Here is an 18,716-nt window from a genome sequence, read left to right as displayed (position 1 = left end):
AACCTACCCTGTCCTGACCTCTCTTGTTCCTATCCCATCCCTATCCCTTCCTGACCTGACTCCATCCCACCTCATCCCATCCTGCTTTAGCCCCATCCGATCCTATCCATCCTATCCCATCCCATCCCAACCAGTCTTGTTCCAATCCCATCCTACACCACCCCATCCAACCTCATCTGATCCTGTCCCATCCCACGCTGTCCTGTTCCCATCCTATCCTGCCTTATCCCTATCCTGTCCTATCTCATCCTGCCCTATCCCCATCCCATACTATCCTATCCTTCCTTATAGCATCCCATCCTATCCTACACCATCCTGTCTCGACCTGTCTTGTCCCCATTGCATCCTATCCTGTTCCATCCCATCCTGTGCCACCTTATCCTGCCCCATTCCATCCTGTCCCCATCCTATCCTGTGCCATCCTGTCCAACCTCATCTGATCCTGTCCCATCCCATTGTATCCCACACTATCCCATCCTATCCTGCCATATTTCCATCACAGCCTATCCCATACCATCCTGTCCTACCCCATCCCATCTTGTCCTGCTGCATCCTATATTATTCCATCCCATCCTATCCTACCCCATCCTGGCCTGACCTTGTCCCATCCTGTTCCACCCCACCTGATCCTATGCCCGTCCCGTCCCATCCCATCCTACTGTATCCCATCCCAACCTATCCCATCCCACCTCACTCCCTCCCATCCTGTGTCATCCCAGCCCATCCCATTCCATCCCACCCTACCCCATCCCACCTCAACCCATCCCATCCTGTCCCATCCCACCTGGTTCCCACAGGACCCGCCAGCCCCCATTCCCTCCGCCCCATGGCTCTGCCCCATAGTGTGCCAGCAGGGCTCGGGGACAGGGCCGGGGGCTGCTGGGGGGCAGGGGTGTCACAGGAGATTTTGGGGGCTGCCAGGCACCAGGGGGGTTCACAGCAGCCGCGGGGCTGCCAGGGGGCTCAGGGGTTTGGGAGTGACGTGGCTGGCAGGGGCTGTGGGGGCGCCCAGCACCAGCAAAGGCTGTGCAGGACCCCAGGGGAACCCGCAGACATCGCAGGGGCCAGGTGACCTCCCCGCACCTGCACCTAAAGCCCCTCCAGCACTGCCTGCGGGGGGCAAAGCACAGGGGGCGCAGGGGGGCCGAGATGGCCTTGCACAGCCGGGTGGGTGCCCCCCCACCAAGCCCCCAGCCCTTCGGAGCTGGCAGGACAGGTTCCGCCTGTCCCTGCCCGCAGGCCCCCTGCCCATCCCTCCCCCCACTATGGCCACCCCTGGCTGGCTGGGGCCAGGAGCGGGGCGGGGGAGCACAGGGACCCCCAGTCTGTGCTTTCCCACCAGCCCCACAGCGCCCCATTCCGCTGCCAAGCCAGGGGGGTCCCCAAAATTGTGCTGGTGGCTGTCCCTGCCGGCCCCCTGCCTGTGTGTGCAGGGGAGGGGGCGTCCCGGGGGAAGCCATGGCCCCCATCTGGGGGGACATGGTGCCAGTGGCCCACAGGGAAGCCAGGCGGGGAACATCGAGCCACCCCAGTGTCACCACAGATCCCCACCAGGGCCACCACCGCCATGGGGGGCTTCGCAGTCACACACAACCCCCCCCCGCTTTCACACACACACACCCCCCCCCCCCCCAAGATGCAGCTCAGCCCGTTGGTAGGTTTGGGGGGAGCAGAGACAGCGGGGTCTCCTCCCCCCCAACCGTTTTGGGGGGAAAAACCTCAAAAAAGGGAAAACGTGATGGAAAAGTGGCAGCGGCCCCGCGGCCACCAGCCCAGGGAGGAGGGGGGCACCGCCGGGGGGACAGCAGCTCCCCCCCCCCAGTAAACCCACGGGTGGGGTGTGATTGCAGCCACCTGCGTGGGTCAGTGGTGCCCCCCGCGTCTGCCCCCATTTGGGGGGGGCTGTTGGGGGCACAGTTGCTGCATCCCCCCCCCCCAAAAAAAAAAACCACACGGGTGGGGTGTGGCTTCGCCCAACCGCGTGGGACAGTGCCGCGCCCCCCCCCACGTGTCACCCCCCTTTTGTGGGAGGGGTGTCAGGGACACAGCAGTGGGGGGAGCGTCCCCCCAAAAAATAACCCACAGGGGGATGTAACCCCGGCCAACGGTGTGGGACAGCGCTGCCCCCCCATGTCCCCCCTCTGGCGGCGGGGACACCCCAGCTGCGCCCCCCCCCGCCGACCACCCGCGGGGGGGGCGTGCCGCGGCCACCCGCTGGGCCGGTGCCCCCCCGCGGGCCCCGGGGAGGGAGATCCCCCCCCGGTGAGGGCTGCAGCATCCGGGCCGGCCCCGCCACATCCTGCCGCCGGAAGGAGCCGCGGCCCCGGCGCCCCGGGACAACCCCCCCGGGGGTGACGTCATGCGGAGGCCCCCGCCAGGCGTGACGCCAGCCGCGCTCTGTGACGTCACGCGGCGGGCGGGCGGGCGGCACCGCTCCTGCGGGGAGGGGGATCCCCCCCACCCCGGTGTACCCCGCCACCCGTAGTCCCCGGTGCGGGGCAGGGGGGGGCGCTCTGGTGGGCGCCGCCCCCCGCTTCCTGCGCCGCCACCGCGGGGGTCCCCCCCCGCCCCGCCACGTCCCCGAGGGGGGGACAGGGACACACCCGGGGGGGCCTCGGCTCTGCCGCAGCGCCCCAGTGACCTTGCGCGGGGGGGAGCGCGCGCGCGGGGGGGGGGTGTCCCCGCGTGTCCGCGCGCGCCCCCGTCCCGTCCCCCCCACGGGGCGGGGCTCCCCCCGGTGCCCCCCGGTGCCCCCCGCGGCGGGGAGGGGCCGGGCCCCGGCCCCCGCCCAGCTCCCGCCCGCAGCCGGGGCCGGGCCGGTCGGTGCGGGGCGGCCATAAATCACGGCGGGCAGAGCCCCCGCCCCGCCGCCGCCCTCCGCCGCCGCCGCCCGGGGGGACCGGGGAGGGGGGGGGGCGCAGAGCCCCGCCGCCGCCCCCGCCCCCAGCCCCTGCAGATGTGGCGGAGCGGCCCGGCGGCCCGGCAGCGGGGGGGCCCGCTCCGCCAAGCCCCGCTCCCCGCCCCGCTCCCCGCCCGCCGCCGGCGCTGAGCCCCCGCCGCAGGTACGATCGCGCACCGGGGACCGGCGCTTTGTCGCGCCGCCGCGCCCGGGGTGGGGGAGAGAAGGAGGATGAGGATGCTGCCACCGCGGGGGGCGGGTGAACAACAGCCTCCTTGGGAAGCCCCTTCCCCGCCCCGCGGGGGCCCCTGCCCGGGGGGTGCGGGGGGGTCCCTTGGCTCGGCACCTGCAGCCCCCCCGCCGCGGGCAGCGCGGGGGGGGCGCGCACGGACGTGGCCCCGCTGCAGCCCCGGGGCGCAGGAGGGGAGTGAGGGGAGGGCGGCCGGGGCGAGGGGCTCCCCGGGGGGGTACGCGGGGTGGGTGGGGGAAGAGGACCCCCAGCACTGCCCAGTGGGTGCCAGGGGGGTGCCTGTCACCCGTGGTTCCCCCGCGCCCGGGGCCGGTGTCCTGACCTTGGCCGTGGGGCGGGGGCTGCGGCGGGACGTGCTCGGTGGCTCTGCCCGGCTGCGGCCACCCCCGGGGACCCACCGGTGTGTCCCCACCGCGCGGGGAGGGCAAAGCGGGGGGGGGGGGGGGGCTTCGGCCGGGGGCCACTGCTCACCCCCTGGTGCCCGTCATGGGGGGCTGGCGGCCCTCGGGGGGCCGAGGCGTGGGGTGGCAGAGCCCAGGCTGCGCTGGCACGGAGGGGGCTTGGGGAGTCGGCTGGGGTGACCCCCTCCCTGAGGTGCCAGCAGCAGGGGCCGAGGGCTGCCACAGCTTGTCCCCAGGCGCTGCTGCAGGGGCTCATCCCCTGCCCCGCCTGGAGAAACCCCTCTGCAAGTGGCCACCTCCTCTTCCCAGCACCTTTGTGTCACCCTGCTGTTACCACGTCCCCGTAATCCGGGGTCCCTGTGTGTCCCCCAGCCCCGTGCTGCTGCCGCGCCCCAGGGTCCAATCTGCTGGGTGACAGGGGACCAGCCCAGCTCCTGTCCCTGCATGGCCCGGCTGCGTCCCCAGGCAGAGGTGGCAGGGTGTGTGCTGCTGGTGGCCCTGCCGTGGGGCTGTCCCACAGGGGGAGCGGGCTGGCCTCAGCCCCCCACTGGGATCCCCACAGCCGCCACGCACCCAGGAAGGGGGGACCACGGTACCAGCTTGGCTCAGGGACCAGGGCCACAGCCACTCCTGGGGACAGTTACCAGCCTGGGTGTCATGGGGTGGTGGGTGCTGGGGGGTTGGTGACAAGCCAGAACCACCAGCAGGATGTGGCCCCCTGGGCTCCACTGAGGGGTAGCAGTGCTAGTGCTGCCCACAGTGGGACAAGGTGGGCAAGTGGGTCCCACGGTGGCCCATCTCCTCCTGCCACCATCTGTGGGCACGGTGACCGGGGCAGCAGCGGCGGCACAGAGCCTGGCAGTGGGGCTGGGTTCTGCCAACCCACCCACACCACCCCGGCATGGCGGGGGGGGCTCCCAGGGCTGCCCGACCTTTGCGGCGGTGCCAGCATGCCGCTGCCAGCCCTGCCAAGTGCCACCACGGCGAGGGGGGGGGCGAGCTCTGCCTGCCCACAGTGCTGGCACTGCGCCTGGGGTCACCATCGCCCCTGGGGTGGCGCAGGCCTGGCCTTGGCATCCCTTGCCATCGCCAAGCCCACTGTGCCACCGGGAAGTCTCTGCCCCGCAGCCCCCCCAGCTCGCGCTATTCCTGGTGGGTTTTGTGCCGCAGCTGGGGCTGTGGGGTGGGGGCTGTGGGGGGTGACAACGCGGCCATGCCAGCAGCGGGGTGGCCCGGAGACCTGGCACCCCGCCAGCTGCACTGGGGTCACCCCGGGTCCCCCAGCCGTGCTGGGTAGCGGGGGGGGGTGGGTCTCGGGGGACCTCAGCTCAGCTGGGGGTGGGTGGAGGGGTGTCCCCCAATGCCTAGGCTCTGTCCTAGTGGCCCCCGCCTGGACTGGGAAGCCCCTGGGTCCAGTGCCGCGTTGGACTGGTTTGAACTGGTGCGGTGTGGGGGGGGCTTGCTGGGCGGCCGGAGGGGAAGCCGGGCTGGCAGCGCCTGGCGCGGGCAGGAGAGGCCGGGGGGGGGGGGAGCAGGGGCCTCACGCGGGGGCCGCAGGTGCCGGGGCGGGCAGCCAGGCCACCGTGGGGGCTCGTCCCCGCGCCCCCCGCCCGGCGCGGCCCCCCCCCCCCCGCCCGAGCGGGGCCGGTTCCCAGGAGCCCCGGCGGCCGCGTGGTTTGGCAGCCGCCTGCCCGCCCGCCCGCGGCCGCGCCGGGAGCCATGGCGTCAGCGGCTGGAGGCCCCTTCCCACCCGCCCCGCCCGGCCGGCCTGCGCCCCCGCCTGCGCCGCCACCCCCCGGACGCAGGACCCTAGGGATGTGGGGACAGGGCCACCCTGGGGCAACCGGCCCCGATGCCTGGTCCAGCCCCCTGCGTGGCCCCCACCTTTGGGGGGCTGCCAGAGTGCTGTCCCGCTTGCGTGGGGGGGGGGGGTCCCGCCCCAGCTGCCCCAGCCCCCTGGCTGTGGGGTCCTGCCCCCGTCCCTCTGTCCTCAAGCTGTGCCACCGGGCTGTGGGGCACGTGGCGGGTGGCCAGAGCCTCAGAGCCACGGGGGGGCTCTGGGTGGGGACACCCTGTGGGGCAGGTCCGGCTGTGGGTACAGGGTGAGGACCCCCGGTGGGCTGGGACCCCCGCTGCGGGGCAGCCCGCATGGCTGTGGGCACACAGGAGGGTGGCTCTGCCACAGGGCATGGGACCCTGCTATGGGGCAGGCCCCACAGCTATGGGAGGAGGTGGAGGCTCAGCCAGGGGACCCTCCCCCCCATTGGAGAGGAGGGACCCCCACTATGGGGCAGGCCCCATGGCCACTGGGGGGGGGGCTTAGGGATATAGCCCCCCTGCAGGGCAGGGGAGCCTGCTATGGGGCACCATGGGAACTTGGGACAGGGGTCCCCCAATGGGGCCAGCCCCATGGGCAGGCTGGGGGCACCGATGCCGTAGGGGGGTGCAGGCGGGGGGTCCCCTGCCCCGCCAGCCAGGCCCCCAGCCCCCCGCAGCTCCTCCGCATTCCTCAGCGTCTGAGCTGGGCTGGACCCCCGCCAGCGCAGGGGGGCCCTGCCGGCAGGGCGGGGGCCGGGCCCCCCGGGGTGGGGTGGGGATGGGGGGGCCCCCACTGCCACGTGTACTGGGTGCGCAGTGCCCCCCAGCATGGCCCCTCGGCTGCCCCCACCCTGCCCTGGGCAATGCGGGTGGCCGGGGGGGCGGCCCACAGGCAGGGGACCGGATCCGTGCTGGTGGCTCAGGCTGGGGCGCTCACTCCTGCGCTGAGCTGCCCGTTCTCGGCTGCTGCTGCACGTGTGGCCGCTGAGCCGAGGTGGGGGGCGATCAGCGGGGACACAGGGTGGGTTGGTGCCGTGGAGCTGTCACCCTGGGGACAGTGGCACTAGGGGGGGTCAGGGTCCCCCTTTATGTCCTGGGAAGTGGGGGGTGCTTGCAGGCCGCGCCCTTGCTGACTGTGCCGTGCCGTGCCACGCTGTGCCATGCTGCACTGTGCCGCACCACACTGTGCCACACAGTGCCGTGCCGGGCCATGCCACGCCGTGCCGGGCCATGCCACACCGTGCCATGCCAGGCCGTGCCGCGCCATGCGGCAGGCAGCCCCTGCCCGGCCCCGGCAGGCAGCAGCGTTGGCCGGCGGGGAAGGGGCCCCGGCGGGGGAGGAAGCTCTGCCGCCTCCGGGGCTGGGGCCAGCGGGCTTGGCCGCCCGGGTCACTGCCGGGCTGGTGGCCGCCACCGCCCGCCCCTGCCGCTGGGAAAGGCCTGGCTGGGGCAGGCCCGTGGGGATGGACGGATGGACGCCGGGGGTGCGGAACGGGGACACCGCAGCTCCGGGGCCGCCGGTGCCCGGGAGACTTGGCAGTCCTTGGCAAGGTTTGGTCATCGGCCAAGGGGCTGCGCCGGCCCCGGGGTTGGCGACGCAGGGAGGACGCTATGGGGACACCGAGGGGCCGCTGGGGGCCCCCCTGTGCCTTGCCCTGCCCTTTGCCCGCTGCAGGAGGGGGCCGCAGCAGGGTGGTCGGAAGGGACGGCACAGTCCCCATTGCCAGCACCACAGTCACCAGCGCCTGCTCGGCCTCCGGCCCAGAGCAGAGATGGGCATCGCCATGGGGCTGGGATGGGGCGATGCTTCAAGTGGCACCAGTGCCCCCCATCCCCACGGTGACCCCTGTGTGTCCCCTGCAGCGCCCGCCCTGGCACCATGCATTCGTTGGAGGAGCCACTGGACCTCAAGCTGAGCATCTCCAAGCTGCGAGCGGCCCGGGAGAAGCGGGGTCCCCCTGGTCTCCGACCCCGTGCTCCCCAGCGCCCAGACACCCCGCCGGCCGGGGATGGCCGAGGGGGGAGCCGGGGGGGTCGCCGGGCCATGCCGGCCTCGCCATCCCCTGGTCTTCTGGCGCATTCCAGGCTGGTGGAGGCACAGGACGGGCGATTTTCCACAGCGCCGGTGGTGGACCTCAGCCTCTCGCCCCGCTCTGGTGGGGAGTCTCCGGCTGGCAGCGCCTCGCTCTCCCCCGAGCGCCAGGGCAGCGGGGACCTGCCAGGTCCCCTCACCCCCCACGTAAGTACGGCTGTGCCCCCCACCCTGTGAGGTGTCCCCAGCAGTGGGGACTGTGCCTGGGACAGCGCTCCTGACCTTGGCAGCGTGCCTGGTGCTGCCGGTGACGCAGCCCCCCTACCGCCGTGTGTACATACGCTTTGGGGCCAGTGTCCTGTCTGGCCCCCTCTGTGCCCCTCGACCCCAGTGGCATCCCCAGGGTGGTTCCTGAGGGGGAGCTATGGGTGGTTCTGGGGTCTCTATCCATCCCCCACCACCCCCTCCCCTCCGTCTCTGTTCCAGGATTTCCAGTCCCTGCGCTACATCGATGGCCTCCCCAGCTCCTTCCAGTTCTTCCTGCCTCTGGGGGCAGGAGGGGCCCTGCATCTGCCCCCCACCGCCTTCCTGCCCCCCAGCAAGGAGAAACGCCTCCCCCCCGAGCTGCCTCTGCCCAAGCAGCTTGTCTGCCGCTGGTCCAAGGTCAGCGGGGGGGGCAGGGGGGGCTGTGTGGAAGTTTTGTGGCGCTGGGGATCATGATGGGGGGCTTGGAGACAGCACAGGGGCATTGCAAGAGTTGGGGGGGGGGAAGTGGGGGGTCCCACACAGGGGCATTTTGGAGCTGGAGAAGGGATGCAGGGTTGGAAGGCCATGGCAGAGCTCTGGGGCTGGGGGGGGGTGGAATGTGGGGGTGATGTGGAGCTGGGGATTTGATGTGGGGGTGGGGTCGTCCAGATGCTTTATGGGGCTGGGGGTGGGTATAAAGGGCTGGCATGGGGGCACACAGGGGCATGTGGGGCTAGAAGGCCATGGCAGAGCTTTATGGGGCTGGTGGGGGGGCTGTGTGAGGCTGGAGGGGACAAGCAGGGACAGTTTGGGGCTGGAGGGGGGGCGATGGGAAGCTGGGGGCTGTGCAGAGATGCTGGGGGGTGACACGGGGCTGGGGGGCATCATTCAAAGGGCTGTTTCCATGTCCCCAGATGCTGGTGCTGCTGCGCATGGGATACGGGTGGGAGCTGGGGGGGTGAGAGGCAGGGGCTGGCCCTGGTGGGTGTCCTGGCCCCCCCTGGTGCTCCCCCCACCAGGTCACCTCACCCCCGGCCTCCTGCCCACAGTGCAACCAGTTCTTTGATCTCCTGCAAGACCTGGTGGACCACGTCAACGACTTCCATGTCAAACCTGAGAAGGACGCGGGCTACTGCTGCCACTGGGAGGGCTGCGCCCGCCACGGCAGGGGCTTCAACGCCAGGTGGGCAGGGGGGGCTCCGGGCACCGGGAGGGGGCTGCTCTGAATTACCATGGGGAGACAGGAGCCCAGCACTGGGGGCGGTGCAGAGGGAGGTCTCCATCCATCCATCCAGCCAGCCAGCCCTCTGGCTGCAAGGTCCTGGGGGCCTGGATGACCACGCTGGATGTCCCTGTCCCCCCCTCATAGCCAGGGCATGGGGACAAGGAGATGTGCTAGGGCTCCAGGACTGATCCTCCCCTGGGATGTCCCCCCAACGCTGGCAGGTACAAGATGCTGATCCACATCCGGACACACACCAACGAGAAGCCACATCGCTGTCCCACCTGCAACAAGAGCTTCTCGCGCCTGGAGAACCTGAAAATCCACAACCGCTCTCACACAGGTCAGCGCAGGCCGCCATGCTTGTCTGGGGGAGCAGGGAGGCTTGGGGCGGGGGGGGGGTGGGGGGGCACAGGGGACCCAGCAGGGCTGGCTGTGCCCTCCGGCAGACCTGGTGATGTGCTGTCCTGCAGGCGAGAAGCCCTACATCTGCCCCTACGAAGGCTGCAACAAGCGTTACTCCAACTCCAGTGACCGCTTCAAGCACACCCGCACCCACTACGTGGAGAAGCCCTACTCCTGCAAGATGCCGGGCTGCCACAAGCGCTACACCGACCCCAGCTCCCTCCGCAAGCATATCAAAGCCCACGGCCATTTTGTCTCCCCCGAGCACCCGGAGATGCTCAAGGTCCACCCGCCTCCCAAAACGCCCCTGGGCTCAGCAGAGGTGCCCTACGTTAACGGGGCGCAGCTCGTGATCCCCAACCCCGCCGCCCTCTTCGCTCCGCCGGGGCTGCCGGCGTTGCCCATCCCTTTGGTGCCGGCACCGCTCGACCTCAGCGCCTTGGGCTGCGGGGCTGCGGGTGCCCTGCCCGCTCCACCGGGCCCCGTCCTGCCGCTCAACGGCGGCGCCTTGAACTTGGCCAAGAGCCCGCTGCTGCCCTCGCCCTTCGCAGCGGGGCTGGGGCTGCCCATCATGTCGCTGCTGGCCGGCGGGGCCAAGGCCGAGGGGGAGAAGGGCAGCGGGGCTGAGGGGCGGCCGCCCAAGGTGGGCAAGGGGCCGGAGAGTCGGAAGGAGAGGGGCGAAAGGACGGAGCTGGGGCGGCCGCGGGCCCCCCCCCGAGAGCCTGGCGCTGCTGCCGGGGGCCGTGCTCGACCTCTCGGCTGGAGTCGGTGCGGGGGGAAGCCCCGAGGCGCTGCCCCCCGGCTGGGTGCTCATCCCCCCCCGGCTCCCTGCTGCTCAAACCCGCCGCCGTGAATTGAGGGGTCCGACGATGCCCACGGCCAGCCACTGGCCGGCGGGCAGATCCCGCTCCCTAGGGATGGGGGGGGGTGTCTCACCCCCTCCTCCCCTCCACAGCCCCCCCCAGCCCCGGTGGGGCCTCGTTCGTGCTTTTAACCATCACGAAAGAAGAACAGACTCTTCTGAGAAAAGCAATAATCCCTCGGTGGCCGGAGCCAGCTGCAACCCCGTGCCAGGGGTGGCCCTGGGGCAGGTGGGGGGGTACAAGGCGGGGGTTCCCCCTGCACCCCCCTGGCCTGGGCAGCTGGATACGCCGCTATTTATTTCTTGACCAGCCCCCTGCTCTGCCAGGGTCCCGCTTGGGTTCATCTGCTGCCACTGACTTGGCGTCTCCCTGCCCGAGGCCTTGGCACCGCCAGTGGCGGTTTAGGGGGGCCACAGCCCCCGGCCTCCCACCACGCGGACAGAGGGGTGACAGCTCGGGGACCAACCGCTCCCACAGCCCTGAGCTGTGCCTGGCTGTGCCATCCAATCCTGCCTGGCTGGCACAGCCACAGGCAGCGCCGTGGCCACTGCACCTCTGCGCCAGGCCCAGCTGGCTGGGCACATGCCGGCCCGGTGCCCAACTGCATCCCTCCCGCTCTGCGGCCACCCTCATCCCCTGCCGCCTCCCCGGCCCTCCCCGTGACAAGGCACACGGCCGCGTGTGCTGCTCGCCGTGCCGGCTCCGCGCCGGGGCAGAGCCACCCTGTTTAGCTACGTTCATACCTAACCACGTACCGCGAGCGCATGCGGGCAGCGGGCAGCGCGGGCAGGACTCCAGGCACCAGCGGAGCTGCTGCCGGTGGCGCGTTGGCACCAGCTGGCAGGGCACCTGCTCCTCCGGACATGCCGAAGGGATGTTTCCAGGTGAGCCCCCCCCAGGCCACAGGGCAGCGTTGGGGCAGGCAGGATGCTGCTGCCATGCCAGGAGTGGGCAGCATGCTCAGCACCTCTCCCAGCACGTGCAGGGGGGGGTCCCCATGTACCTCCTGCTGCCGAGCAGGACCCCCAGCCCATGGCTTTCTCCAAACCAGGGCAGTGGGGCCCTCCCCGGTCCTTCTCCCTCCCCGCTGGAAGGAGCCCCCAGCTGCGTGTGCCCTGCGGGGAGCAGGTCTCCCTGCCCTCACCCTCCTCGGGCTGGGGTGCAGCGGCTGCCCGGCGCTGCCACAGCCCCGGCATGGCCGCGGGTCATCGACCAGGCCGCCCCGGCCAGTGTACGTCTCCTCGCTCCTTTGTTGGTTTGTTGTTGCACATTCCAGGACATCAGTATTTTAACGGTCTCGAAGTGCCTTTCTATCGTAGTTTCTGGGTTGTTTTTATTTTCCTCCTGTTGGGCTCCATCGCTGTTAGCATAGCGTTTAAGGACTGCAGAAGTAAGAGATAAGCTAACGACTATAACACTATATTCGTCCAGGGGAGAGGAAGTTTATTAAGAAAACAATAAAGTGAAGTTGAAGTAAGTTCCTGTTTCAGTCCGCGACTGGCAGTGGTGGCGAGGAGCCCATGGTGGGGACAGAGGGGTGCTGGAGATGATGGGTGCGACCTCGGGGGCATGGCCAGCTCTACCGAACGTCATGGTGGGTCCCCGCCCTCCCAGTCACGCAGCCTCAGTGCCAGTGAAGCCCTGCCAGGGTCTGCAGGGCAAGCCGCGGGTGGGGGCAGCCGCAGCGTCCCCCCACAGCCCCTCAGCCCGACCCAGCAGCTGTCCCAGCTGCCTGCCGTGGTGGGAGAAGGGTAACAGCACTCCCGTGGTACAGAGCCAGAGGCCAAGAGCATCTGAACCTGCCAAGAAAATAGCTTCTGCAGCCTCCCTGCGTGCCACTTGAGCCCTGGCAGCCCTCGGTGCCTTGGGGACACCCCTTCTTCCCCAGCTGCCTCCCTCCTCCTCCCCAGAGCAAACTCCAGCCCCTCACAGGGGCTGATCCCCACTGGAGCAGTGGGCAGAGGCGGGCAAGTCCCCTCTCCCCAGAGCACAGAGCAACCAGGCCAGGTGCTGGGGGACATGGCATTTATTGGCTACCTATAAGTTAAGGGTGAGGGACATGGGGTGCGGGGTGGCAGGAGTCACGTCTCAGCCTTCCACCCCTTCTCCTTCTCGTCCTTGGCCTGGATGCGGAGCTCCTCATCCAGTCGCTCCTTGGCTCTCACCACCTGAGGGACACGGAGGGACCGGGTGACGCGGAGGGATGGGGCTGCCCCCACCCCTCCCACCCTTGCCCGAGGTGACACTCAGGCTCTGCCTCCTCCAAATCCCAGGCAGGAGAAGGTGCTGGGGGCCAGTGCTTTCTCACCTTCGACTGCAGGTAGAAGGAGCCGCCCACCGACTTGTCATTCACCTTGAACAAGTGGTCGTAGTTCTGCCAAAGAGAAGCTCCCCATCAGATTTACCTCCTCCACCCTCCCTGGCCTGAACCCCGGTGGCCTCCCACTCTTTGCAGTGGTGCTGGAGGTGACAAGCATGACCTTGGGGACATGGCTGGCTCTGCCCGACCCTGCAGTGGGTCCCCACACTTCTGGTCAGGCATCTCTGGGGAGACCACATCCCCTTCCTTGAGCAGCACTGCCAGGCAAACGCAGGGGCCATGCCTGGCAATCTGCTAATGCCCGCAGGCTGCCAGCCTGCTTCTCCAGCTAGGGTAAGGAAACCTCAAACTGGGATTAACTGGGCCCAGGACAGCACCCACACTTCCTGCAGGGACCAGTCGTCACCCCCACGCCAGGCAGCAGCTGTGGCGAGGGCAGGACCCTGCCAGCACCATCCCTTCCCAGCTCCGAAGGACCCTCTACCTTCTGGATCTCCTCTGGGTTGAGGTTTGAGACATTGAGGATCTGCTGAGCTTCCTGGAGGCTGATGCCAATGATCCTGGAGGCGGCAGCGGACTGGGGCCTCTCCGAGCGCCCTCGCGCGTCTGCTGCTGCTCGGCTCGCTGCCCGGAGACACCGAGGGTGTGAGTCCCCGCAGCGCTGCACCCCCCGGGGACCCCTAGGCCTTGGGCAGGGGCCAGGCATCAAAGCCCGTGAGCTCTGAGGTGCTCAGATCCCAGTTTCACTCCTCTGCCCTCCTCACGTTGCTTCCAGCCCACGGGGGTCACCTGCAGAGGTCCCCGGTGCTGGGGAGGTGGCAGGAACTCGGGGGGGCACCCGTCTGCTGTCAGTGCCCACAGCGAGCTCTGCTGTTCGCAGGCAGGGCTGGGGCTACCATGTCCAAGAGGACCATCCCGCTGCGCCCTTTGGGGCTGCTGGGATGTCCTGGAGCCAGGCAGTGGTGCCGGCTCCATACCGGTGCCTGGGTCCAGCTGCTAGGAGCCTGGGACGAGCTGAAATGCCACTAGGCTGGCACCAGGACATGGGTGCTGACCGTCACCCTGCGACAAGCCAGGCAAGGGCCCCCTCCAGGCACAGCCCCGGGGCCGGGAGCGGCGGGGTGCCCGGGGAAGGCAGGGGACACTCTGCACGCAGAGTGGCATCCCCGTGCCAGGGCCGGCAGCGCGGCTCCTACCTGCGAACTCCTGGCGCAGCGCCCGCATGAAGGCCCGTCCGACCACCTGGGCCCCCACCAGAATGATCTGCGCCAGGTACTTGGCCTGCGGGGACACCCTGCTGTCACCCCGCTGTCACAGCTGCCCCGGGCCCTGCCCCCAGCCCTGGCAAAGCCCTGGCACCTCCCCTCGGGCCCTGCGCAGCCCCGACCCGGTCCCCCCTCCCCGTCCCCTGTCCCCCGGGGCCCGGCCCTGCCCCTCCCCGGTGCTGTCACACCGTGGCTCGGCGCAGCCCCGGCCCGCTCCCCCCTCCCCAGGCCCTGTCCCCCCAGAACCGGCGTCCTCGCCCCGCCCCGGGCCCCAGGCCCCGCCCCGAGCCCTGTCCCTCCACCCTCGGGCCTCGTCCCGGCGCCGCCGCCTCCACCGTCCCCTCTCACCATGTCCCTGCCGCCGCTTCCGCCCCCCGCGGTCACGGGGTCAGAGAGCGAAGGTCGCGGCGGCCACCGAGACGGCGGCGGCGGCGCAGAGCGGCCACACCGGCCCTCCCTCGGCGGGCACCGCGCCCCCTGGCGGCCGCGCCGAGCGGGAGGGCCCGGCGGGCCCGGCGCTGCGCCTGCGCAATGGGCGGCCTCATCCGGGCGGCGGGCGAGGCCCGCCTCGCGGCCTGTTGCCGTCCCCTCCCGGTCCCGTGTACGTGTCCCCGGCACCGGCCCGCAATCACGGCAGGACACGGCTGCTGGTGCAGCGGCTTTAATAGCGGGGCCTGCCCGCGTCGGGCCCGGGGCTGCTGCCTGGCCTGGTGCAGCGCCTGGGCCTAGGCCTTGTTGTGCCTCCCCTCAGCTGGGTCGGCCCTGCGGCTGCTGCTCCTGCTCCTGATCCTCCTCTTCATCCTCCCCGCCGAGCCCGGGCGGGTGCGGAGGCCCGGCCTAGTCCTGTGAGAAGCCCGGTGCGGGTGAGGGGCATGGCCGGAGTGACCCCAGAGGTCATGTGTGTCGTGTCCCCCCCAACACCTACCCACTCATCCTCGTCCACCCCCTCGAAGGAGTCCTGGGGCAGTGGGTCATCCCGGTTGCCCAGCCGGGCCACCATGGCACTCAGGAGCTGCAGGGAGGCAGGGCAGAGCCGTGGGCCGGTGGCATTGCCCCCGGCCCAGGCCCCCAGCAGGGTGGCCTCGGGGTGCCCCAGCACCCACCTCCTCCTTCTTCTGCTCGTCAGACTTCTCCTCCAGGTACACGGACGCAGGGACGAACTTCCGCGCCGGAGCCTCTTTTGGTGCCTCACTCACTGGGAGAGCGGTGTTGCCATAGGGCAGGAGGGCTTTGCCCCACGGCTGACCCACACACCCGTCTTCGTGGGCCTGGGGTCCTTACCCTGTGCCCCTGCACCCACCTGGCATCATGTCGGCCGGCCGCAGGCTGGCATGGCGCTGCTGCCCATCCTGCCCTGCCAGCCAGGCGCTGCTGCTGAGGGCCGGCTCCCACCAGACACGGGTCGGTGGGTAGATATCATCCTGGAAATACTCCTTCTGCAGGGGCAAGGGGCACTGAGGAGGGGTCCCCTGCTTCCTATCCCTCCCTCCAAAACATGGCTTGGCCCTGCCACCCACCTTGACGCGTGGCACATGGAAAGCCACCGGCTCCAGAGTGCTCTGCCCAAGGCGCAGTGCTCGGGCGAACTCCACCTCCCGCACCTCACACACCGTTTTGGGCAGGAAGACAAAGCCCTGATGGGGCAGAAGCATGAGCAGGGCCTGCCACGGGTCTGGCAGCACAGGCAGAGGGGTCAGGGACAGGCAGCACGGCCCCGGAGGACCCCCCCTTTACCTTGTGGGGTTCATTGGTGGTGAAGCTGTTACACTCGAGGAAATAGGGGGGCTCAGGTGTCACCTCGTAGAGGAAGACTCTGGTGTCACCCTGGGGATGAAGTGAGATGGCAGCTGGCAGTGGGGTGCATAGAGGGTCCCTCCGCACTGTTGGGGTGCTGTAGGCAGGTAGCCCCCTGTTTTTTGGGGGGGCAAGCCCTCACCTTGCCAGTGAGGAACACAACACCAGTATCCTCATCATAGAAGGGCAGGAGGGTGGAAGGGGCCACGTCAAGCCCAAGGACAGACAAGGGTCCCTCAGGCAGAGCCTGTGCCCGGTACAGGAGGATCCTCCTCTCACTGCGGCTGCAAGGAGGTGACAATGTGGGGGGGCACAGTGTCCCTTGGGGAACCCTGCCCCGGTGTGTGTCCCCTGCTTTACCTATCAAAGCCAGACACCAGGAGGTAGTCGCCACTGCAAACCCAAACCAGGCGTGCTCCACGGCTCCCTTCGGGACCTGGACCCTCCTGTGTGGGGTGAAGGTTACCCTGCCTGCTTGGAGAGAGCTGGGGGTGCAGGCAGGTGCCCGTGGTGGGGGCAGAGGTCCCTGCCTGCACCCCAGCTCTCCAGCCCATCCCCACTACCGTGCTCATACCTGTAGAGGCTGAGGGCTGTGCCGGGGCTCATACAGCCGTAACCGGCCATCTTTGCTCACTGTTGCCAGCTTCTTCCCATCAGGGCTCCAAGCCAGGCTGAAGATCTGGGGAGATGGATGTTGTGTGTGTGTTTGTATGCCCCATGTGCCCTGCCTGACCAAACACAACCCTCGGGTGTCCCCACATGTGTCATCCCTTACCTGATCGCCGTGTCCCCGCAGGCACAAGGCTTCCCGCCCGGAGCTCAGCTCCCAGATCCGTACCGTCATGTCGTAGGAGGAGGAAACCAGGACATCAGATGCCACGGGGTGGAAGCGGATGGAGTAGATCTTCTCCGTGTGACCTGGTAAGGTTGAGTGATGCGTGGAAATCCCCACCTGTGCCAGGATGTGGACACCACTGGGCTGGCTTTTCCCCAGCGTGGTGAGCTCGGTGTGCCTCCACACATGCCTCTCACCTTGGAGGACAACTTCGGGCTCCTGCAGTGTCTCCCGCAGCCCTCCTTCAGGGATCCGCCACAGCCGGATCTTGGCATCTTCACCCGCTACGGCACCAGAACGAATGGGCAGGGGTTAATATGGCGATCTGGCATGCCTGGTGCTTTGGGGCTAGCCCAGTGCCCTCCCCAGGGGATGGCACACATACCAACAGCGAGGCGCCGTGGGTCAAAGGGGTCCCAGGAGAGGTCGGCCACCGCCACGCTGTTCTGGATGGTGGGCACAGCCGTGTCAGGGAGACGGCCAGGCTTGGAGAGCTGCGGGAGAGAGCCAGGGGCATCACCTGCGCTGCACCGGCTGGCGCCACGCCGGCCACTGTGCCGTGCCAGGGGTACCTCGAGGATGGCGATCTGCCCGCCGGCGGAGAGCAGGGGGAGGGCGACGAGCTGGTGGTTGGCGCAGAAGCCGTCGCACTCGCCCGGTGTGGTGAGGCTGAGCCCCCGCAGGTTGGTGAGGTGGGTGTCGCGGTGCAGCACCCTGCCCTGCGCGTGCCGGAAGCGGGAGCTGGGCCCTGGTGCAGGCGGGGTACAGGTGAGCGCCCCGGGTCCCCCCAGCGCAGCCCCCCCGGGCACACCGAGCCCACCGCACCGCTCGCTCACCCAAAATGCTCTGCAGTGACTTCTGGCTGGGGCTGCTGGCAAAGCCGCTAGAGGGGCCGGTGCTGGCTGAGAGGGAGGTGGTGGCGCTGCCCGGTGAGGCCAGTGAGGATGGCGAGGAGTAGCCACTGCCCTCCTACAGGAGGGAAAGCAGGTGGGCAGGGGGTGCCAGTGTCCCAGCCCTGCTGAGCCCCCCAATGCCTCGGCACCCCCGGCACACCCCCCAGCACCCCATGCTCACGCTGCGGTCGGCGTCGGTGGGGCTGCTGTCGGCCGCCTGCAGCTGGGTGCAGGCGATGACGGGGGAGGTGAAGGTCTCCGTGGGCCTTCGTGCAGGGTGCAGGCTCACCCTCCGCACCTGAGGGGGGGCAGAACGGTGGGCGAGGGGCAGTGGCAGCCCCTGGCAATGCCACCAGCAAGGACACCCCCTGGGTGACACTGACCTGCTGGCTGTCCCCTGCCCACCAGGCCTGGGCGGTGGTGGCTGGCACTGTCCCAGCGCAGTCAGGGAACAGATCCTCATGGAAGTCCTGGATGGACTGTGGGAGAGGGGATGGGGCAAAGTGGGTGTCCCCAAAACCCCACAGCCCCCATCCTGCTGCCAGCTGGCACCCTCTGGGCTGCAGCTCCCCCTGGACCCCCCCTGCCACCCCAGACCCTCCGGCCATGGAGCCCCTGTCCCTGCACGCTGTGCGCCGAAGCCTGTACGTGTCAGATGCTGCCCGGTGTCGGGCTGCCTTGCACACCTCTGAGTGCAGCCAGCCTCTGAGACAGCACCCACACCCCAACATCACCCCTTACAGGACCCAGCACCCCACTTCCAGCACCAGCCCTAGCACCCAGCCTCCAGCTGTCACCCAGAGTCCTGCCTCCAGCACTCAAGACTCCACTACCCAGCACCCAAATTTCAACCGCTTTAAGCACCAGGCATTCCGGACCTGGCACTCAGCACCCAGGAGGCAGCACCCAGCTTTCAGGATCCACTCTCCAGCACCCAGCATCTTCCATGAAGCACTGGGCTTCCCAAATCTAGCACCCAGCAAACCCAGACTCTGTTACCCACTATCAGCACCCAGGTTTCAGCCTGAGCACCGCAGCACCCACCCTCCAGCCTTACTGCCCACCATCAGCACCCAGGTTTCAGCACCCAGCTTTTACCTCTTCTCCTGCTCTCCCCAGGCTGGGAACCAGGGTCCCCCAGCACCTGGGTGCCCTTTGTCACCCAGCACCAGTGAGGTGTCACCCATGAGATGGCACCAGGCACCTGTGATGTGGTGCCGCCTGCAGCCTCCCCTTACCTTGCGTGGCACCAGGTAGCTGACAGGGATGAGGGCGGTGTCAGTGAGCTGCAGGACACGGAGCACCTCGCAGGCCATGACGTCCAGGGCCAGGCGTGGCACAGCGGCCAGGCCCCACGTGCTGCCCTCCGTCCGGCACTGGGTCACTGGGGCACAGGCAGGGTGGCTGTAGGGCAGGCAGTGCAAGCCGGGCCGAGACCCCGGGGGTTCCGGGAGCCTGGCACAGGATGTACCC

At 69.3% G+C, this 18,716-nt stretch overlaps 3 protein-coding genes across 3 annotated transcripts in view; 1 reads left to right on the top strand and 2 right to left on the bottom strand.

The window, feature by feature from the left end:
- Window positions 1–2,642: 2,642 nt before the first annotated feature.
- On the top strand, window positions 2,643–11,718 carry GLIS2 (GLIS family zinc finger 2). The gene is given in 8 exon segments (XM_055707848.1): window positions 2,643–3,062; window positions 7,232–7,607; window positions 7,887–8,063; window positions 8,696–8,829; window positions 9,093–9,211; window positions 9,342–9,979; window positions 9,981–10,088; window positions 10,090–11,718. Coding segments are annotated over 7 exon segments (1,578 nt in total). The 5' UTR covers window positions 2,643–3,062; window positions 7,232–7,247; the 3' UTR covers window positions 10,132–11,718.
- Window positions 11,563–14,202, bottom strand: PAM16 (presequence translocase associated motor 16). The gene is made up of 6 exons (XM_055707851.1): window positions 14,070–14,202; window positions 13,653–13,737; window positions 12,941–13,080; window positions 12,445–12,510; window positions 12,174–12,304; window positions 11,563–11,935 (listed from the first exon to the last, which is right to left on the bottom strand). Exons 1-5 carry the CDS (start codon window positions 14,070–14,072, stop codon window positions 12,218–12,220), a joined length of 381 nt encoding a protein of 126 aa, XP_055563826.1. The 5' UTR covers window positions 14,073–14,202; the 3' UTR covers window positions 11,563–11,935; window positions 12,174–12,217.
- Window positions 14,203–14,366: 164 nt separating this feature from the next.
- Window positions 14,367–18,716, bottom strand: part of CORO7 (coronin 7) — a 38,777-nt gene continuing 34,427 nt past the window's right edge. Inside the window, 17 exon segments of the mRNA XM_055707845.1 lie at window positions 14,367–14,564; window positions 14,647–14,733; window positions 14,825–14,916; window positions 15,022–15,157; window positions 15,239–15,355; window positions 15,456–15,545; window positions 15,658–15,799; window positions 15,876–15,961; window positions 16,090–16,194; window positions 16,291–16,433; window positions 16,548–16,634; window positions 16,736–16,844; window positions 16,923–17,098; window positions 17,187–17,319; window positions 17,425–17,541; window positions 17,627–17,722; window positions 18,482–18,627. Of these exon segments, the coding sequence (XP_055563820.1) occupies window positions 14,559–14,564; window positions 14,647–14,733; window positions 14,825–14,916; window positions 15,022–15,157; window positions 15,239–15,355; window positions 15,456–15,545; window positions 15,658–15,799; window positions 15,876–15,961; window positions 16,090–16,194; window positions 16,291–16,433; window positions 16,548–16,634; window positions 16,736–16,844; window positions 16,923–17,098; window positions 17,187–17,319; window positions 17,425–17,541; window positions 17,627–17,722; window positions 18,482–18,627 (1,868 nt within the window). The 3' untranslated portion in view covers window positions 14,367–14,558.

This window comes from Falco cherrug, chromosome 4 (assembly GCF_023634085.1).
Source record: "Falco cherrug isolate bFalChe1 chromosome 4, bFalChe1.pri, whole genome shotgun sequence".
Lineage (NCBI taxonomy): Eukaryota > Metazoa > Chordata > Aves > Falconiformes > Falconidae > Falco > Falco cherrug.
This window is presented reverse-complemented; position numbering and strand designations above follow the sequence as displayed.

What these genes read in the sequence shown, in the direction of transcription:
- PAM16 (XM_055707851.1), bottom strand. An exon ending in ACCCAGAGGAGATCCAGAAG is followed by an intron (nt 12,511 to 12,940) that starts GTAGAGGGTCCT and finishes TCTCTTTGGCAG; the next exon opens with AACTACGACCACTTGTTCAA. An exon ending in CCTTCTACCTGCAGTCGAAG is followed by an intron (nt 12,305 to 12,444) that starts GTGAGAAAGCAC and finishes CGTGTCCCTCAG; the next exon opens with GTGGTGAGAGCCAAGGAGCG.